This window comes from Glandiceps talaboti, chromosome 11 (assembly GCF_964340395.1).
Source record: "Glandiceps talaboti chromosome 11, keGlaTala1.1, whole genome shotgun sequence".
Lineage (NCBI taxonomy): Eukaryota > Metazoa > Hemichordata > Enteropneusta > Spengelidae > Glandiceps > Glandiceps talaboti.
Window position 1 is genome coordinate 3,682,501 of NC_135559.1, and position 23,022 is coordinate 3,705,522.

The following is a 23,022-nucleotide window of genomic DNA, read 5'->3' on the forward strand; positions in this document are numbered from 1 at the left end:
CAGTCGGACTAGACTAATGTTCATGAATAATCAAGAATACTAATAAAGTATACTCTAGTACTGAATAGTGATTGGTGATCATGGATGTTCACGATACACCGTGACGTCACTGATTATACCCATGATGATGGATTCTTCCTTCAAAATACAGTCTTGTGATCTTTAAGTTCATTGGCGATCTCTGACAGGGATCTTGAAATCCCTGTTACAATGGGATAGTTAAATTCACTATCGTCGATGTTAGCTACATTTGTTAAAAATAAACTTTGAAGGAAAACATACTCTGCTCAGTAAGAGGGTTACTTTGGTTACAAGCATTTTATATCATATCATTTTCTGTTTATTTGTGATTTGTTTACTCCTCTAAGACAGCAATACCTTCCATGTAATATTTGGACTCATCCGTCGCTAGATAAGTTTTATCATTTAATGGCAAGTAAAAATCCTCATCACCTAAGACAACTTGCAATGTATATTTTATAAGGCATTTAGATTAAGAGAAAACTTTTCCATTTTATAAGTTATGTTTATTCTTGACACGTTTTCAGTTGTATATTTTCATTCCATGTACGTATGCAATCATTATACTTTTTGTCTTGTTTTAGTTGTTCGTATATGTATTTTGGGCCGATGGCCTCTAAACGCGAAATACATATTCTATTCTATATCATAGCAGGATAAGTGTCATACCCTGTTTGTTTCGAGAGTTGTCACTTGAACGGAACTCTTTTTTCTTCTTGTAAATATTCTTTCCAATCCAAAAGAACAGGTGGCTGGCAGAGCTGATTAAGGTGGCTGGCAGAGCTGATTAAGGTGGCTGGCAGAGCTGATTAAGGTGGCTGGCAGAGCTGATTAAGGTGGCTGGCAGAGCTGAGATGATCCTATAGTAGCCTTATGACTATATTGATTAGATAACTCTAATGCGAGAACCAGGGATTAAAACCCGGGCCTTTAAGGATTTCAATAAAAAATACTGAATATCGTATTTAGAGCTCTACAATAATACATATGATGGCTCCTTGATAGAAGAGGAGTGTCGAAATGTATTAAATGCAAGGTAACATAACGAAACAATTGCAGTGTCCATTAAATCGAGTTACCCTTCCTTAGCAAGGGAACTTCCATTGTCCTTTGCTTTGACAAACATATGGTGTAAGCCGAATGGTATGTAAGCAGGAACTTCAGCTCTAGCGATTTCCTCGAAAGTTTTCCCATCAAGAATAATCAGGTAAGGCCAATAATCTTGTCGTATACTCAACATACAAGCAAGTACCACCCCTGTACAGTAAAAATAAATTGTTATATTGTAAGTGATGGTGATGGTGGTGGTGGTGGTGGTGGTGGTGGGAGGGTGTTGGTGATAGTGATTGTGGCGACGGTGGTGGTAGTGATGGTGGTGGTGGGAGTTTGAAGATGGTGATAGTGGTGAAGGTGGTGGTCTTTTGTGTGGTGGTGGTGGTACGTGTAGATAGTGGTGGTGGTTATAGTATTGATGGTGTTGTTGGTTATGGTAGTTTTAGTCATAGTGGTTTTGCTAATTTTTATATTGATTATGTAAGTTGTGATGACGATGTTGGTAATGATTGTATTGATGGTGAAAGCGGTGGTGGTGGTGATGATGATGATGATGATGATGATGATGGTGGTGGTGGTGGTGGTGGTGGTGGTGATGGTGGTGGTGGTGGTGGTGGTGGTGGTGGTGGTTCGAGAACATGGCTATTTTGTGGGGGAAATGGTTTTAGTGGCGTTGTGGAGCGACTAACTATACTAATAATATAACTTACTACCTTATAACAAGGGTTGTTGACCAATCTGGCGATTCGTCTTTGAAAAGTATTTCAACTTGTTCAACCCTATGCAGTTGTGCTAAAATGACTGTTTTATATATGTAGTTTACAACACTTGTAATGATATCCGAATGCCTGATGATGTGACGTTAGTAATCATGTAAATCATATTAGTGCACACCCACGGTATTCATGAAGGAATGGCGGTGGGAGGGGGGGGGGTAACGCCATTGAAAAACTAGAGGTATGTGCCGCCGCCATTTTGTGCATTCAAGTCTTAATGGTGTATACTTTTTGCAGTCGTTTTGTCCAAAAAAAGGTGGTTCCAGGAAAGAGGCTTTACCGAAGATACGTGTTGCCCTTGTATGGAGTGTCCATTATTCATGTGCTTGTTTGCAAAGTACTACCTAAGGTAATTTTTTGAGTATTTATTTATGAAAATGGATAGGAACAGATCCCTGTCACTTTTCTAGATGAGCACACCCCAGGGGAATGACTTACCGTCGTCTTCACTTGTAGGGTTTGGTGCAGGAACAAAGACTGGTTCTGATCCCATGTAATATTCTTCTCCAAATAGTTTGTGTTTTCTCTTTGAAATCCAGTTTCGCCAACTGTAAAGTTGTAGAAATTAACAAGAAGTGAGACACATAATTATGTTTAAAAAAGAAATAAAACTTGATAGCATTGTACAGATAAAGCGTGAATGTGACTTCGGACTTATACATTCAATTTGGCATTGCACATATTTTTAACATGGTGTGATAGATTCAAAACAAAGCTTTCGCTCAAGATTTAAACTTACCACTACACTACCTACATATAACATTGACCACTAATAGGGACCTTGCCATGCTCAGACGCAAAGGACTATGGGATTTTATGTGGTTATCGTAATACCTAATTAGGAGCTACCGATAAAATAAACCTCCCGCAATGGTCAGGGCGACTATGAAGTGGTCATTTGTGGTTAAAAACAATGTAACATTATTGTTTACAATACTATTTGATTAGTATTTATCATCACATATCCCATGATGCAACATTCAACATGGCGGGTTTGCAAGTTCCATATTAACAGATACAACGTCTTTTTCATAAGTAGTGATTGACCTAGACTGTAAGATACGTCATGACACAGACACACGAACACACAGACATACAGACAGACACAGACACAGACACAGACACAGACACACATACATTTCAACCCCTAATACAAAATCTTCCTTACGCCAAGTTACGGGAGGTAAAAATGACTAAATTCTGAGCAAAAACTTAGAGAGTTTATTTCAAATGTCAATAGGGCATCATTAGTCTTCGTACCTACCTCGAAAGTACCTTGGATAATTCCATAAGCATAGCGATATTTCTCACCGTTGTACTTCTTGTAATTTATCTGTGGCAATTCTAAACCTGTCAACAAAGAACAGTAACGACATGGTCGTGGATTTGTCACTGGAGTGTCAATAGTCTGGAAATTATATTATGTAAACTGTAGAAGGTATATCACCATGAATATTCACGTGTACAATACTAAACAACATGACATCACTCAGTATTCAATGGCATAAAACTTTGTATATTATTTATATACGTCGGCGTTTCTCGTGGTGCGGCTGAAGATGATTCTAGCGAAAGGTTCAATGAGATGTTGTCAACTTTACGTGGTATGGATGTTATTTTAAACACATTATAATACAAGTAACTGTATGCATTTACAACGTTTACTATATACATGCAGTAATTGTAATCTTAATGCTTGAAATTCGCTAGTCTGTAAGGTACGCCGTGACGGTGCGCCCTCAATCATCGGCCAACCCCTAACACGTCTGTACAGTCGTGTGAGAGGAGGCCGGTGAGGGCGAAACGTCACGACGTATCTTACAGTCTAGAAATTCGCTAGACTGTTAAATACATCACCGGGAGCATCCTTATCACTAATCCCCTTTGTGGAAAGGGGTGATAAGAGCGCCCACAACGGCTGACCGTTCAGTCTAGCAATAAACAAGACAAGTAGCAAAAATACACATTGGTACTGGTAGTCTTCAGATTGATTGTCATTGGAACTCAATACACGAATTCATCAATTATACGATTGAATATAAGACATGCTACTTGCAATCTTAGCCGTCAGACTCAAATTTGTATGAAAATGTAGACAATTCTGAATACGAAACTGTTTTAGTGTTTATTAGATATTACCATATTTTCCATCAGGTTAAGTTAGTTTTATAGTTTTATCAGTGGCGCCACGGGGAACATATATAATTTTGTTGTTGTTCTGGGCCATCTTGTTTTTCTGCTCATCTAGGCAAGGGGGTTTCCCGCCAAAATTGTTTTGTATATGTATGTGTATTTCTGGTCTCAGTACTACTATGCATGGATTCTACCATTTTATTTAGAGGTGTTTATCTTACCAGGTGCATCTGGGAAAACACTTTCCCAAACTAGATGAACATTGCCATTATCGCTTAAACTGGCACTAGCTGTAGTGTAGTCCAAAGTCACCAAGTTTCCGTCGTTCCACAAGTCTGCTTCCTTTTGAAATTAAGATTAAATTATTTTGAATAACACAACGAAATAATGCATAAATAACGAAAAGTATGTTTTAAAAAAAAGAAATCAACTAACTCAGGAGTTGGATTTATTGCGACGATGACCAAGAGTTACAGTGCAATGTCAAAATGTGACTCGGGATTCTCGGCTGTTAAAACACGTCACCATTCATTCAAATTGTTCAAAGACTGAAGACGTTACAAACTATGAACATTTACCATGAATGGCGGATAACAAAGTGTTCAGAAACTTATGATATGCACAATACAAAATTCAAAATGTTTGGTTCAATTGTGTTTATCTTTATAATATATGTATAATTTCGTTGTTATCATCCGGTCTAATCTCTCTTCAAAATCGGTAACAACTAACGATAACTTCTCGCATTGTCATGATTTTGAAACAAAAACACGAAAACTGAAGGTCACAGTAAGGAAATGAAAAGTCTTTTTTAAGTTCTACTATTAATAATAATGCTGTTTCTGTAATGTATTTTAGCTATGGGATGTTTTTGAGCGTTATTGCGTTCTTTCCTCTCCCGAAATAAAGTATATATATATATAACTCTGTGAGTATCAATCTGCTAAGACAGTGCTCTATACCGCAGTGGCAGAGTGCAAGTTATATATATATATATATATATATATATATATATATATATATATATATATATATATATATATATATATATATATATATATATATATATATATATATATATATTGTATGATGAACGCATTGAGCGTGAAACTCGGAGTTACAACTTAGCACCTCAAGTTCCAACCAACTCACTTTGATTATATATATATATATATATATATATATATATATATATATATATATATATATATATATATATATATATATATATATATATGTATATATAACTCGGTGAGTATCAATCTGCTAAGACAGTGCTCTATACCGCAGTGGCAGAGCGCAATAGTTTTGAGAGCAAAACTATATATATATATATATATATATATATATATATATATATATATATATATATATAAGTTTATATATATTAAAATTAAATACACCTTACCGATGCTATCAATGGTAGCACAAAGCGACGGACTTCGGATCCACTGTAGTCGATGTCAAGCGTTCTATCTCTCAGTCTTGCGAGATATGATTCTTCTAAGACGTTAGCGTTACTATAGCAGCAAAGATCAACAACAATGTGACCTTTCTCTTCATACGCGTTGATGCTGTGGAAATTGAAGAAGGCATCACTTGTGTACTGGGTATTCAATATTCGACCTGAATCTCGTTCGATCACGTGAAATCTCGCGACCTCTTCAGGGTAGTAGTCCAGACATTTCACGATTGCACTATTACGAAGTTTCGCAGTGAGTACTTGAAATAAATTCATACAAAGAGGTTGTTCTATGAATATAATGTAGTTCTGTGTTATTGAAAAACTATGGTAGTATGAGGGCGCTGCTCTGCTTTGCGCCGGTATCGAAGTAATAATTTTAGAGTTTTTCATGGGGTCTTCACCTGTTGACAAATAAACAGAAAGGGTCATTGCAAACAGAAAGTTTAAAGTAAAAACATCACAAAGAATAAATATAATTACATTTGATACCAATGGTTTTCATGGTAACGTCAGATTGTTGGGTGAAAGAGAAACTGTCACTTAGTCCATTCTGTGGCATGTACGTGTATAGTTGTATGTTGATTTCAAATAGTATAGTATAGTATAGTGTAGTACACATGTATATATCATTAAGCTGTTATTAGTTGTAGAATTAACACACGACTATACTATAGGATGCGTCTCGAGAACCAATTTCCCTAAAATAAAAGTTCTTACACCCCCCCCACACACACACCCAACATGACATTTTGTTCCTTGTCTTTTTGCAAAATGGGGAAAAAAGGGGATAATTGTTCGTCTTCTTTTCTTGAAAAAGAAATTGACAATATGTTACATAAGATTAACATTGGCGGTATTCCGTAGATATAGAGGACTAAAGATTCGTCTTTGTTTGCCGCTCTGATGTCACTTACTACAATGTGCAGCACCCTCAACGATTATAGACAGATAGATTGATAGATGGATGGATGAATCTACTATTTACAAGTGGGAGTTTTGTTGGGTTTTTCTGAATCGGCAGAATATATTAGAAAAAATATTAGCGGCGTAATGTTCGCGAGACAGATCTAAATGAAATTCGTGGGATTAGTCACTGCCGATGTCAAGTGCTACTCATACTGAATTGATTTGACTTGGTCTTTAATCAAGTTGTGGTGTATGCCATGTATACAAATAGCGCCATTGACACGGAGGTATGAAGTAGCTTTTTAAATGAGTTAATGATTTCATTACATAAATAAAATAAACTTCAAAGTCAAAGCATTTTGTCGAACGAATCACGTTTTTTTTTTACCCAAAACGCACATCTCTGATGCAATCATTTTCATTTGATCAATTTTTCATCTACATGCCCTTAATAATCCACCAAATACCAAGCTAATTAGGCTTGCGGATTTTTACTTGAAGTAGTTTACACACACACACACACATACATACACACACACACACACACACACACACACACACACACATTTCACAAAACCTATAGCACTACTGAACCTAAAAACTATAGAGGGCAAGTGGTCAGAGGTCGTGCCAATGTTACAGATACTGAAGGAAAGTGGTGAAAGGTCTTACTCCTATACACTGGAAGCGGATATAGGGATGAGGTGTTATATCATTAATATATTACCAAGCACATACCTTTTGTAGCTGGCTCATCAATTTTAACAATACTGTAATATGTTCTGGGCCCAAACGCGTTTCCGATATTGTAGGTTGAGTTGCCAACCTGGTGTGGATGTGCTGTGGCAGTATTAATGGCCATATAATTGGTGAAGTCAACCTGGCAAACGGAGAACCCAATACGTTCATGAAATATTGCAAGAAATGGTCTGGTGACAAAGTTTCTAAATAACGAGATGCGTAAAATACAATACTGTACAATGTCATGATTTAAACCCCAAACCACATGACTGATTAATTATAAGTACCATTGACACCAGCATCAACTCAGAATGTCGTGGTGGAATTCAAATCATTGCCAGTTGAGGTCACAGGAGAAAGGATGTTCTACAACCCAGAGACTTGGATTAGTTCCTGACAGGGACCGTATTCCGTACTACGTACGTCATCAATATCCCAGTCTCGTCAAGGCCTTGACGATCCGCACAGATTTCTGTGCTCCCTCCTACAGCATTCATATCAGGGCCTTGACTAGACTGGGGTAATGATGAAGTACGTAGTACGGAATATGGTCCCTGTCAGGAACTAGACTTCCACAGACTTGGCTATTTGCGACTTGACAAATCAGCACATTTGTTAACCTAAATGTTGTATCAGTTTACTAAATGTCCAGGGGTTGGAGTACTCCGATGTTGTGTTACGATCCAAAATATCGTATTTCGGAATTATGGGAATAAATTCTACTTTTCGGCATTGTAGGCCATAGGTCAGAAATAGACTGGCGATGACGAATCTGGGCAAACATGATGTAACTGAAATTCCCATGATTGGTTAGAGAAAAGTATATAATAACTTTTATGATGGCATGATCTTAGGGTGTGACTTGCTATTTATATAGTCGTTGTGTAAATTCCATTGTATTCGAAGTATACTTGATGAGAATAAAACATCCAGAATCAGGAGAGGAGCTCACGAGAAATGGACTCGGTTAGGTGATTCTGGCAAGCCGAAATATCTTCTCAGTCGTGACTAATTCCCGACTTGGACCTGAACGATCCCGTACGAGAGTATGAGAGTGTGAGTGCTAGAGTCTAACGTCTGAACTATCCATACTTATACCGTTCAACTCTACGACACCCAACACTGGTGGAAAATCCAACAGGTCCACTTAATGTTATTACGTTCTGGTAGAAGACTGAGAAGAAAACGACAGTTACATCCTTGTCAACGGCCACCTACAGTAATGGCAGAAGCAGACCCGAATATACAGCAAGAAGCTCCACAGCCAGAAAACAATGGAGCAGAGGTCAACCAAGGCCAGCGGCAAGACGCACGGCTGGTTCACCAAGAGCTACAACGCATTGTCAACAGAATGCAGAATTTGACGGTGGGTAACGATATCATACCACCTCAATTTTATGGGAAGGAAGATGAAATACCAACCAGATGGTTGCGTAAATTTGATGCATATGTCGTCCTTAAGCAGTTTGACAATATTCAACGTCTGAATATTTTTAGTCTGCTTATGTCTGGTGAAGCAGAGAGATGGTACACGTCCTTGCCTGACGACCTGGCGAACAACTGGGAGAACATGCGTGCAGCTTTCATCGGACGATTCCACAACAGAGCACCACAATGGCTTATAGATCAAGAGCTAAGAACAATTAAGCAAATGGACAAAGAAACAATCGAAAAATATGCCTCACGTTTAAGGGATATGTGCTATCGTTATAACAGAAATGATAACGAGCTTTTTAGTTTATTTTTACAGGGGTTAATACCGTCTATACGTAGTACGGTAGTCAACAGAGATCCGGTCAATTTCCAGGAGGCCGTGGCTTTCGCCCGAACAGCAGAAGTGGTGGAACGGTTCGACGATGATGTCAAAATACTGAAAACTGGTCGTACTTCCGACACGTCCACAGAGGTTTTACAACAAGCCTTCGACTCTTTGCTAAAACAGAATGAAGTTCTACATGAGAAGCTATCAGCAGCGGCGGTGACGCCCCTCCCTGTACCAGCAGCGCCTGTTCAAATACGACAAGAACCCTACGCAAACGCTGGACCACGGTCACGGGTAGGACAGAGCTATAATTATTCTAACGTAAATAGACCGCCAGTAGTAACTCCACGTTATGGCGGTCGACAAGTTATTACGGCTAAGCAGATTTGTAAATTTTGTAATAAGCCAGGGCATTCAAGTCCTAATTGTTATGCAAATCCTGATCGTGGGTGTTACAATTGCGGGGAGATAGGCCATGTGGCCAGATTTTGTGATAGAAATGGTGCACGATATGCTTTTCCAAAAAACGGGTAAACGTTGCGAGACGAAAATTGTATAAGCAGTCAGATGAGAGGTCTCGCAACGGAGTATCTTTAAATCTCAATTGTGTTAATTTGCCGGAGTCAATGATTGTAAATGATAATTTAATTAATGTGCGTATTTTTGATCGTAAAGTATCAGCACTTATAGATACAGGTTCCGATGTATCAATAATTTCAGAGTCTTTGTTAAATAATATTCGTAAGTTAAGAAAGTGTAAGCTTTTCAAAACAAGTTATAAGATAGTTACTTTGCCAGATGGGCGTACTTTGCCTATTTTAGGATGTCTTAGAATTCCTGTTTTCTTTACTAATCGTGCGATTACTATGCAAGTCTATGTCCTCAAAGAATTGAAGCAGGATTTAATTATAGGCCATGATTTCTTACGTAGAAATGGAGCTATTATTGATTTTATGAAGCGCAAAGTTACTTTACGTCCATCGTCCCTTATACGCGCGTCTAAGACATATTCTATACCTGCTCGTTCAGAGTGTGTTATATCGGCGCGTGTTCGTGGGAATTACCCTAACGGTATAGTAGGTCATACTACAAACATAATGTCGCTTGCTCACATTGGTATTGCTACTGCGAGAGTTTTAGGTGCTGTGCAGAATGGGCGCGTTCCGGTTAGACTGGTGAATTGTAAGGATACGCCTGTAAAATTGAGGAGAGGTACTCGTTTAGGTAATTTCAGAATTTTGCCAGATGGTACTGATATCCATACTTTTGATACTAATGTTAGTCGCAACGGGCCAGTTGTGCGTCCAAATAGGTTAAGTAAACAGGAGTTTTTAAAGGCATTTGATTTTGAAGATTCTACTTTAACCTCAGATCAGGTATTGCAGTTACAACAGGTATTATGGAAAAATAAGGATGCGTTCGTTGATGACACTAACACCTTGGGATATTGTGATATAATTAAGCATAGAATCAATTTAAAACCAGGTAGTAAGACCGTATCTCGCCCTCCATATAAAGCTTCTCCAGATAAGCGTGAGGAAATTAAACGACAAATTGATAAGTTGTTAGACCAGGGTTTGGTAGTTCCCTCAGCTTCTCCTTACAGTTCTCCGGTTTTACTAGTACGTAAACCAAATGGTGAATTTCGTATGGTTATAGATTATAGGATGATAAATTCTATTACAGAACCCATTGCTTTCCCTCTTCCTGGGATAAAAGATACTTTAGATATCATTGGGAGTAAATGTCCAAAGTATTTTTCGACCCTAGACCTTAGTTCGGGATTTTGGCAAATAGCTATAAATCCTGACGATGTACATAAGACTTCCTTTGTCTCTCATTACGGTAAGTTTGCTTTCAAGGTGTTACCTATGGGAATGATGAATAGTTCGGCAAGTTTTCAAAACACAATACAGTTCGTTCTAATAAATTTGCTAAACGACTCATGCTGCGCCTACATGGACGATATTTTAGCATTCTCAGCAACATTTGAAGATCATTTAATTCATATTGATGAAGTTCTTACACGTTTACGCGAAGCCAATTTAAAGTTAGGACCACGGAAGTGCGTTTTTGGTAGGCGCGAGGTCAAATTTCTAGGTCACCGGGTCAACGAACACGGAGTCGCGGCAGATCCTTCTAAATTGGAAGCTGTCAAGAATTTCCCCACGCCAAAATCGGTTACAGAATTAAAGTCATTTCTGGGTTTGGCTAATTTCTATAGAAAGTTTATTAAGGATTTTGCTAAGATTGCGCATCCATTGCATGGTCTATTAAGGAAAGGCGTCGACTTTGTTTGGTCACGTGATTGTGAAATAGCATTTGATACACTAAAGACGGCGTTAATCTCACCTCCTGTACTAGCGCATCCACGGTTTAATGAGGAATTTATTCTATATACGGACGCGAGTAGTTTTAGTGTAGGTTATGTGTTAGCTCAAATTCAGGAGGGTGTGGAAAAACCTATATGCTATGGTGGCAGGGCGCTGTCGAAACCACAACAGAATTATACAGTTACGGAAAGGGAATTTCTAGCTTTGATTCACGCTCTTTCGCAGTGTGAGCAATATTTGCATTCTGTTCATTTTACGGTTATTACAGATCATGCTAACCTTCCCTATTTGATTAAGACTACGGAACCTTCGGGGCGTTTAGCGCGATGGGTACTCAGAATTCAGGGTTTCGATTTTGACATCGTGCACAGATCGGGCTGCAAAATTCCCCATGCAGATTCATTATCACGTAGGGTTTATGATGACGGAATTCATAATTCTGATGTAACTTCTGTTGAAACGGCTCCAGCGGCCTCAAATACACAATGTGTCCAGGTACCTTCTACTGATAAGATAGTGCAGGAATCCAGTAGTAATAAAGGTGACGTTGTTAATACGCAAAGTGTTGACAATGACCCTGTAATTGACATACCAACCTTGTTTACTATTAGCAATGAAAATAGCGTTGACGACATGACTTGTTTGACTTTAGATTCCGATGACGAACTAATAGGTGTTAATGACATGAATGATAACAGACGAACAGGTGTAATAGCTGATAGGCAAAGAAACGACAATCATCTAAGACCGCTGATTGACTTTCTTGAATCGGGTGACTTACCGACTGATGATAGACATGCTAAACGCATAGCAAGCATAAGTGCCAATTACGTGATTATTGACAGAGTTCTGTATCATTTCTGGACGCCTAATAGCAATAAATCTGATAAAGACATACGGCGCCAGCTTGTTGTACCTAAGGATTTACGACTTTTGATTTTGCGGAGATTGCATGATGATGTTACAGGTGGACATCTAGGCGTTCTAAAAACGCTGGGTGTCATCAGACAACGTTACTTTTGGGATACACTTATTAAAGACGTTCATAAATACGTTAATAGTTGTGTACATTGCCAAATGCGTAAGCCGGGGCATAGAATACGCGCTCCTTTATTGCCGATTCCAGTTACAGGATTATTTGATAGGATAGCTATTGATTTCTGTGGGCCTTTTCATGTTACTAAATCAGGGAATAGCTATGTTCTTGTTATTACGGAATATTTATCGAAATTTGCATGGGCGTTTCCTACTAAGAATATGACAGCAATTACAGTTGCTAACATCTTATTCGAGCACATATTCACGAATTACGGTTTTCCGAATGTCATCTTATCAGACCAGGGGCCCTGTTTCAATTCGCAAATAATGCGCGAATTTTGTCGTTTTTTTGACGTTTCAAAGCGTTTTGGAACGGCATATAGGCCTCAAACCCAGGGTATCGTCGAAAAGTTTAATTCGACGTTACTTGGAATGCTTTCCATGTTTGTTGCCGACCGGGGAGATGACTGGGACTCATACTTAGCGGCAGTTTTGTTCGCGTATAGAGTAGCGCCACATCATTCTACAGGTGTTTCGCCATTTTCGGTTCTGTTTGGAATGGAGCCACGCCTACCGCTAGACGTTACTTTGCTTCCCGCGGTTAGCAAATCGGCAAGTATCAATTTTCATCTGAAAGAATTAGCATCAAAACGAAATATTGCAATAAAGATGGCAATGGACAACATTAAAGTCGCACAGGAAAAAATGAAAGAGCACTATGACAAGAGAGCTGTACAACACGAATTCACAATAGGGGATATAGTTTATTTATATAACCCAGCAGTGAAACCAGGGAGAGCTAGAAAGTTTCACAAATATTATAGGGGTCCATATCGAATTGCTGATTTCATACCGCCACTCAATTATCGATTGCGTTACGTTCATTCAGGAAAATTATATCCTAAATTAGTACACCATAACAGACTCAAAAAGGGTTCACTCCGATCTACTTCCTTAGAAGGTAGTACCCCGGATGTCGATCTCGGTGACACAGACACAGACACGGACACGGAATCACCACAAAATTCGGGTGGTTTCGTTCCCCCTCGCCGTTCGCAGGCGCCCACGTCACCATCAACAGAAACCGAGAGCACAGAAAGTCGAAATAGCGACTCGTCTTCTGTGAGCGCAGAAAGTCAAAGTAGCGAGTCGGCTTCTGTAAGCGCTTCGATTCGGAACTCGAACGATAATCGATATAGATATCGACGTAGGCGAAATAAGCCGTCTTCACGAGTACCTATTGATTATGACAGTGATAGTTTAGCAGGAGAAAACGAACCTGCTGGGGACGATACATATTATCGCATCGATAAGATTTTACGCGGACGGCACAAAAACGGTATTTTGGAGTATTTAGTGAAATGGGAGGGGTGTCCAAGTTCAGACAATTCATGGATACCGGAATCTTATTTGAACGATGAAGCGATTAAATCTTTACGCGATAATCCGGTTATAATTACAGGTAAACAACGCTCTACTTAATAGTTTATGCGGCTTCGAATCTTTCACTTATTTTAAGTTAGTTTAAGGGATTTATATTTGCCAAGCCCTATAACAGTCGCTCGCACATTTTAATGTCCACTTATTATTATTTTGAGTCATTAGATGCTAATTGCCAGCCTAATAAGACAATTACTTATGAACATATTTTAAATGTTCCAGTTTTATCTACGTTGTATAACAAGGAATTTGACACGGCACTGTTTGACTATACTTTCAATGACACTCTAACTATGCAACTACCTCAAGTTAAGTTGTTCACAGAAAGTTGGAATAAGTCTTTGTTCAGGGATAATAGATTAAAATTGGATTTGAATAGGGTTTCACAGGTATTGAGAAACCATTCCGATATATACTTAACTCCCATGGATGAATTTAGTAATTATGTGGATAGTACCTTAGTTAAGGGTGATTCTTGGTTTGATTGGTTCGATATACCAGGATATGTTGGTGTCATCTTCAACGTTATAACCATTTCAGCTGTGATATACTTATTTTTTTAGGGTTAGACAGCTTTCTATAACTCTTGCGATTTTGAGTGCCAGTCCTATACGTGCACAAAATATACCGTGGGATTCAGTTGGCTCCGTGTTGACGACAGAAGCCGGCACTGTTGTTAGCGGCGGAACCGGCGAGATCCTACTTAATGCTATTGCGGTAGTTGGACTGGGACTTATTGTCGTATTGTGTTATAAGTGTAGCTTTAAATGTTTTAGATTTTGGAAGAAATGTTTTTGTCCAGTTAAAGTACCTATAGACGCAAAACTTTTGTTCTTGACTAATTCTAAGGGGTGTCAAACTGACTTTGGTACACAGGCTGATAGCGATTGTTTAGATATGCGCGATTTTATTATAGAGCCGCTCAGCGAAGATAGTTTGCTTGCTGTGAATACAAGTAGCAGCGTAGTGGTAGCCGATGTTCATTCAGACATCCCCGACACGCCCCTTATTCGCCCTGCTAGTGTTGCTAGTGTTGCGGCCTCCCCTGAAGACGATACTCCCTCATGGTCATTATTTTAGGTCTTGCTTCGCTGACATTGAATTTTGGATTTCATTTTGAATATTGACTACGATTTTTGACTACGGACTTGACTTGCATTCTAATTGCAGGAATGCTATAACTTACTGTACTTTTGTAGAACAATCCGTTGCATATATGATTTACAATTATTTTCATTTGATTGTGTATTTACTTTTATTTTACGGGTATTGAATGCATGTTTTGAGACGAACATTTGGACTTTTATCATGTTTTACGACTTATGCTGTCGTCTTTTCGGATTTTTTTGTTCGTGACATTTTATTCTCTTGATATTTTTTCATATATTTACAGGACTGATCACTACTGTCGATTACTATCAATTACTGTATTCCATAATCAATATTTATATTTGACTACATCAAGTGCTATGTTTACTTTCATGTTTATTCAAGATATATATCAAGGTTACTATGCTATTGTAATCGCTTATTTGATTTTATAATTGGTTTACATTGTAATTTATTCTATGTATACATGTATTTATCTCATATATATTTATATACTCTGTATTTAGCATTCCTTGAGACGATTTTACCTGATTACCGATTACATATTGTATCTATGCAACGGTGTTACTTAGTTGTTATAAAAAGAAAAACACAAAAACAAATTTACAAGAAAGTTTTGGCTATGCCACTCGTCATGTTTCTCCAGTTCTCAAGTCGCGGGTCGCTCCTTTAGGAAAACGGGGGGTGGTGTTACGATCCAAAATATCGTATTTCGGAATTATGGGAATAAATTCTACTTTTCGGCATTGTAGGCCATAGGTCAGAAATAGACTGGCGATGACGAATCTGGGCAAACATGATGTAACTGAAATTCCCATGATTGGTTAGAGAAAAGTATATAATAACTTTTATGATGGCATGATCTTAGGGTGTGACTTGCTATTTATATAGTCGTTGTGTAAATTCCATTGTATTCGAAGTATACTTGATGAGAATAAAACATCCAGAATCAGGAGAGGAGCTCACGAGAAATGGACTCGGTTAGGTGATTCTGGCAAGCCGAAATATCTTCTCAGTCGTGACTAATTCCCGACTTGGACCTGAACGATCCCGTACGAGAGTATGAGAGTGTGAGTGCTAGAGTCTAACGTCTGAACTATCCATACTTATACCGTTCAACTCTACGACACCCAACAGTTGTACACTTCATACAGGGATGTGTCGACCAGTTTCAAAACATTTATCCTTTTACAGGAGTGGTTTTTTTTCGGACAATCCTTAACTGAGGTATAAACACGTTGTTCATCAATTCAGAACGCTATGCATGTTATACCCGGGAACACACCCTCTCCCTTTTGCAACTATGTTTACAAACTTGCCATGCATGACGCTCGGCGGGCGTGACTATTGGGTCATTTGTATGTGTTCAGTGTAAAACTTCCTTACACAACAAAGGCATATGTAAACATCTTGAACAATGCTCGTAATTAACTATTTTTTTTCATAGTGCCTAATGTAGACGTGAACGAGTATTCAAATAATTGCATCACCGATTATTCAATTACTTACTTTTTCTTTTGTTTCCAATGTTTCAGGGTCAACCTTTCTGAGTAGGTTTGTCTCGGAGCAAACAAAAAAATCTTCACCAATTTGGAACCAGTTAACACAACAGTTATCTGTAATATCTGGTGGAGTGAAGTAAGAAAAGAACTTCTTGAAAATATTCTTACATGGATCTGGGTGAGCTACTGTTCCAAACTCTGACATAACAATTCGATTGTTAGCCTTATTCAGCAAGTAGGCGTCGCTCTGCAGGAACTTGCTTTGGTATGTTATACAGCCATCTTGGATGTTGAACCTGTGTAGCAATGCTGACCCATCAAATAGATGATTGAAAGTATCTTTGCCAAATTCAAATTTGCCGGGTCCATTTCGAAGTAGGTTTCCCTTCAACCACTGCGGCACTTTTCCTGTCAAGGTCAAAGAAAACACCGAAAGATGAGATAATTCGACATACATCAATATTGCGATGGTTCCAAAGTACAACTTATGCATTGGATCTATGTAATCTTAGTAAAATATGTTATTTAAAAATAACAGCCACCACAATCTGTTTTAGGTTTTGTCATGATACTAATTATCAAGAGTTATAGTTGAGGGTTGTCTAAGGTATATTCGTGACGTCATTTCTACAGCAGGGCTTGCTTTCTATTGGAAAAGGTCAAAGTTCTCCAGGTGACAGCACGCCTGAACAATTCGGCCACAGTTTAGAGTCTAAATAGTAAATATAGCCAGATTTAAACTGAATGCCTTCCGTAAGGGTAATATTGAGGTTCCTACACATAACTAATTGCTGGAATGCAACAATCTTTGTTATAGTAGGCTATTAGTACATGATATACATTAGACTCTCTTACAGCCCTCGGAGCTTCGCTTTACTAAAATTAAAGCTAAACGAATTATTTTGTATGTACCGATGCTTGCTAATTAACCGACCATGATAGAGATCACCATTCGTTGACGTGTGACTGCGACGCTCCGTGTTATCGCGAAGCCCCTCGGACTTCGCGAAAATACGGAGCGTCGCAGTCACACGTCAACGAACATATATCTCTATGTGGTCGATAGAGTACAAGTACAAGGTTGTTCGAGTACGATGGAGTACGTTATGTAGATGGTATCGGTACATACAAAATAATTCATTTAGCGTCGATTTTAGTAAAGCGAAGTTCCGAGGACTGTGAGAGAGTCTAAATATACATGTACCCCTGAATTGGCAAAAAAAGGTGTGCCAAACTATAGAAATCTGAAAGTACTTTGTGATATCAATCTATGTATGTACATGTAGTGGAACAGGTGAAATGGCTTTTGATATCAAATTATTCAAATTTACAGGGATACACATACATACAGATATACGTGAATTTATCCATGCATACAGAACAAATAATTGTATGGTTTACTTATTTGTATCATTTGAACATAATGAATTTTAACTCTATATCTGTGATTTTTGAAGTCCCTGTGGAAGTTAGTTGTCGAAAAAGTTATTCAAATGTCCGCTACCTATTCTCAATACAGGAAAGCTTGACTCGACTTTGAACACTCTGACTTTCGCGATCCCCTACATACCCGGGATATGTACACTCGTTTCCGCGGCAAATAATAAACAAAATTCAAACCGTCGTAACATCGCTAGTACGCATCAGAAAGTTTACATACTTTATGGTAAGCATGATACCGCCCTTTACTTTGATTCTCGTTTACGGCAATATACCCTTTATGTAACACTCAGTTCAAGAATTTCGCGATGCACGCCAAAATGAGGTGAATTTCAATGGCTCTCAATTTCGTTTGGTTTCTCAAAGTTCCCGGAAGTTGAAGCTGACCTGGTTTGTCTGACGATCTCCCCATGCATGCTTTCAGAAACAGAAACACGCGAGAGTATCGAACGAAGTAAAACGAGATGTTATACTTTGAAATAGTGAAGAGATCGTATGATTGCCAGATGCGATCTTATGGCCAACGTAATGTGAAGCTTTTATAGAACGTTGTAGCATAGGAGTTTTAATAAAGGCCAACAAAAGAGAAGAAACTGTTACTGGTCACAGTGCATCACTGAAATGCCCCCACTTCGATCTTTTCCCCCTGTGTTTTTCCAGCCAATGCAGTCTGCAGATCCACGGGAAAATACAAATTAACTCCACCCACGTTAATTGCTACTTCAGTAAAGACAACTGCAGAACTAATCATGAACAATTTAAAAAATAGAAATTTAAATTCGCATCGAATTTAGACAACATTTCCTGACCAGAAACAATGCTTTTCTTTTTTGTGGCCACCTCGTCTAATTACCGAAACATGCCAATATCTTATTAAAACTGAAAGCTAAATCAATAATAATTTCAGGACAGATGTGCTTAGGTATTGCAAATATATGTACCAAATTATATTGAATTTGAAGTGTGCATTATTGATATATAGCCTTATTACCGAAAACCACTAATTACACAAATTGCTCATTAGTATTCATGGAGTGTTTACCAAAACCACATCAGTTCTTCCCATTACCCTACCAAATACGTCTTCAAAATTTCGTTTGAATTGAGCCAGCCGTTTTGGAGAAAATGATGACACAGGCAGGCAGACAGACAGACAGACAGACAGACACACAGACACACAGACACAGACACACACACAAACAAACAAACAAACAAACAAACAAACAAACAGACACATACATACATACATACATACATACATACATACATACATACATACATACATACATACATACATACATACATACATACACACACACACACATACAGACTTTCACCCATTAAATACATCTCTTCCTTACGGAAGAAAAAAATGGGGGAAATGACAAACTGTTGAAAAAGAACAAATGTAGCATCGTGAAATGGAATATTGAATATCCAGCCATGAAATAGCATACATGGTGAATAGTGAAAAGAATACCGCAGTGTTGAATACGCAGCCTCAGTACTAAAATTAGTGCCAAAATAGCCATTTTTTAGCTGATTTTTGACTAGTTTTGCATCTCTGAGCTGTTGAGATAAATCGTTTAATACTGCGGCTGATCGTACGCATACCTCCGCGGCTCTGCGCACCTCCTAGCTTCCATATGATATGTGCGACCACCTATGTGATGCATCTGAGCGTAGTGATCATGACGCGCACAGGCACTCGAATCAATGTTTAATTTTGAAAAAAAATTAAATTAAAAAAAATATCATTTATTATGCCCTTTATCTGTCATAATGTTGACACATTGTTTGACATGTACGGGATTAGCAGTCCTCTACCGGAGCTAATATTAAAGATTGTGTTGCGGGTTATAACCACCTCCTTGTCTGAGTTGCCGCTGAAGTCTTATCAGTATTGGATAGTGTAAGACAAAGGGGGACTTAGAAGGTGTGAATTGGGTTGACCTTTGTAGTTCAAGTAAAACCAGTCCGGCAAAGTCAGAAACCATATGCCTGCACATGGAAGTATAGAAGGGGAGCCTCCATGGTCTCAAGAATGAAATGCAAGAGTACGACCCGGACCAAAATAATTTGCCAAAATTACGAGGAGAACTTAATTACGGAGAAAAATAGTTGTGGCGAGTAGTATTAAAAATAAGTCATACTACTGTACCATGAATAGAGTAGTGACTGCACAGTAAGGGTTTAAGGATGAAGGGCACAAGTGTTACCATTCAAAAGAAACGGTAAACATTTAAAAAACGAATTTTACACAGATCTTCAGATGAGCTACACTATAATATTAGACACGTCTCGTTGTTCAGTCATATCAGGGCTTGTGAATGTTGTATGGCTTATTTCTTCGCCGTGAACACTGCATGATGCTGTGTGTGTCCTCACCCGAATGTGTACACTTTTATCTCAGTTATTATCATCACCTAGCCTGGCAAGGGTGAGATGGACTAATCCTGCCATCCTGTGAACTTGTCGGGCATAAGTACAATAGACACCGGTGGAAAGATAAACAACGCGGCTCCGCCTTGTTGTTTATCTTTCCACCGGTGTCTATTGTATACTTATACATTTTTAAAAAATCACACAAGATGATTCGATTGCCTGTGGTAACGCGTATAGGAAACTATTAAACTAAACCATACATACCTCTCACTGTTGTTTTCTTTGGCTTAGGATATTCGGTTTCCACTGACTCGAACACATTGGCTTTGTGAACCTTTGTTGATTTATCAGACATGGTCGCCTAAGTTGTTGTCTTCGCTGTTGGTTCTATTTCGTGTAGGGTGTATGGTTCTATGCCCAGTATTAAACTTGGGGCGAATCGTACCAGCAGGCAAGCAGTGTGACAAGCAGTTGAACAGTTCTTCAACTTATATATGCACAGAGTAATATTATGTAACTTGATAAGTATCCGACTGTTCAAATAGTTACACGCACGTATTTTTCTCATTTGGGGATTGTCTCATGCCTTTCGACTACGCCTAGCATTTTGCTATTGACCATCTGCACGAAGCTCTTGACAAGAAGCCTGGCGCAAATTGTCTTTGTGGGTTTTACTTTCCGCTATGATATGTCAAACCAGATTTAAACTGAAAAGCCTTCCGTAAGGGGAGAGAATATTGAATCATTAGGTGAACTCATAGACCCTCCACCAACCGAACAATTAGGTCGATTTGCAAGGTGAACAGATTGGGTGATTGTATATGTGATAATTGAGTAGATGGGGTGTGTACTTTGTCAAAATTAAAGTTAATGATTGAAAAAAGATGGTATCTCTGGACTTGAGACTGTAGTGACATTATTAGGATTTGTCTGTGTAAATATACATATAACATAAATAATAAACAAATAAATAAATAAAACAAACAAACAAAGAAAACACGAGAAGTCACATGTTAATATCAACAATGTATGAATATTATAGTAATGGAAGTGTATAGGTCAGTAATGTAAACTATAGTAATGAAAGTGTAAAGGTTAGTAATATATACTATAGTAATGAAAGTGTAAAGGTTAGTAATGTATACTATAGTAATGAAAGTGTAAAGGTTAGTAATATATACTATAGTAATGAAAGTGTATAGGTTAGTAATGTATACTATAGTATTGAAAGTGTAAAGGTTAGTAATGTATACTATAGTAATGAAAGTGTAAAGGTTAGTAATGTATACTATAGTAATGAAAGTGTAAAGGTTAGTAATGTATACTATAGTAATGAAAGTGTATAGGTTAGTAATGTATACTATAGTAATGAAAGTGTAAAGGTTAGTAATGTATACTATAGTAATGAAAGTGTAAAGGTTAGTAATATATACTATAGTAATGAAAGTGTATAGGTCAGTAATGTAAACTATAGTAATGAAAGTGTAAAGGTTAGTAATGTATACTATAGTAATGAAAGTGTAAAGGTTAGTAATGTATACTATAGTAATGAAAGTGTAAAGGTTAGTAATGTATACTATAGTAATGAAAGTGTAAAGGTTAGTAATGTATACTATAGTAATGAAAGTGTAAAGGTTAGTAATATATACTATAGTAATGAAAGTGTAAAGGTTAGTAATGTATACTATAGTAATGAAAGTGTAAAGGTTAGTAATGTATACTATAGTAATGAAAGTGTAAAGGTTAGTAATATATACTATAGTAATGAAAGTGTAAAGGTTAGTAATGTATACTATAGTAATGAAAGTGTAAAGGTTAGTAATGTATACTATAGTAATGAAAGTGTAAAGGTTAGTAATGTATACTATAGTAATGAAAGTGTAAAGGTTAGTAATGTATACTATAGTAATGAAAGTGTAAAGGTTAGTAATGTATACTATAGTAATGAAAGTGTAAGGGTTAGTAATATATACTATAGTAATGAAAGTGTATAGGTTAGTAATGTATACTATAGTATTGAAAGTGTAAAGGTTAGTAATATATACTATAGTAATGAAAGTGTATAGGTTAGTAATGTATACTATAGTAATGAAAGTGTAAAGGTTAGTAATGTATACTATAGTATTGAAAGTGTAAAGGTTAGTAATGTATACTATAGTAATGAAAGTGTAAAGGTTAGTAATGTATACTATAGTATTGAAAGTGTAAAGGTTAGTAATGTATTCTATAGTATTGAAAGTGTAAAGGTTAGTAATGTATACTATAGTAATGAAAGTGTATAGGTCAGTAATGTATACTATAGTAATGAAAGTGTAAAGGTTAGTAATATATACTATAGTAATGAAAGTGTATAGGTTAGTAATGTATACTATAGTATTGAAAGTGTAAAGGTTAGTAATGTATACTATAGTAATGAAAGTGTAAAGGTTAGTAATGTATACTATAGTAATGAAAGTGTAAAGGTTAGTGATGTATACTATAGTAATGAAAGTGTAAAGGTTAGTAATATATACTATAGTAATGAAAGTGTAAAGGTTAGTAATGTATACTATAGTAATGAAAGTGTAAAGGTTAGTAATGTATACTATAGTAATGAAAGTGTAAAGGTTAGTAATGTATACTATAGTAATGAAAGTGTAAAGGTTAGTAATGTATACTATAGTAATGAAAGTGTAAAGGTTAGTAATGTATACTATAGTAATGAAAGTGTAAAGGTTAGTAATATATACTATAGTAATGAAAGTGTAAAGGTTAGTAATATATACTATAGTAATGAAAGTGTAAAGGTTAGTAATGTATACTATAGTAATGAAAGTGTAAAGGTTAGTAATATATACTATAGTAATGAAAGTGTATAGGTTAGTAATGTATACTATAGTAATGAAAGTGTAAAGGTTAGTAATGTATACTATAGTAA

The 23,022-nt window shown here is 37.2% G+C and overlaps 1 protein-coding gene across 1 annotated transcript; it reads right to left on the reverse strand.

Moving 5' to 3' along the window:
- Positions 1–1,096: 1,096 nt before the first annotated feature.
- LOC144442673 (carotenoid-cleaving dioxygenase, mitochondrial-like) lies at positions 1,097–20,460 on the reverse strand. The gene is made up of 8 exons (XM_078132051.1): positions 20,370–20,460; positions 16,288–16,688; positions 7,093–7,234; positions 5,392–5,849; positions 4,205–4,325; positions 3,029–3,200; positions 2,289–2,398; positions 1,097–1,278 (listed from the first exon to the last, which is right to left on the reverse strand). The coding sequence occupies exons 1-8, from the start codon at positions 20,458–20,460 to the stop codon at positions 1,097–1,099; spliced, it is 1,677 nt and encodes a 558-aa protein (XP_077988177.1).
- Positions 20,461–23,022: the final 2,562 nt, after the last annotated feature.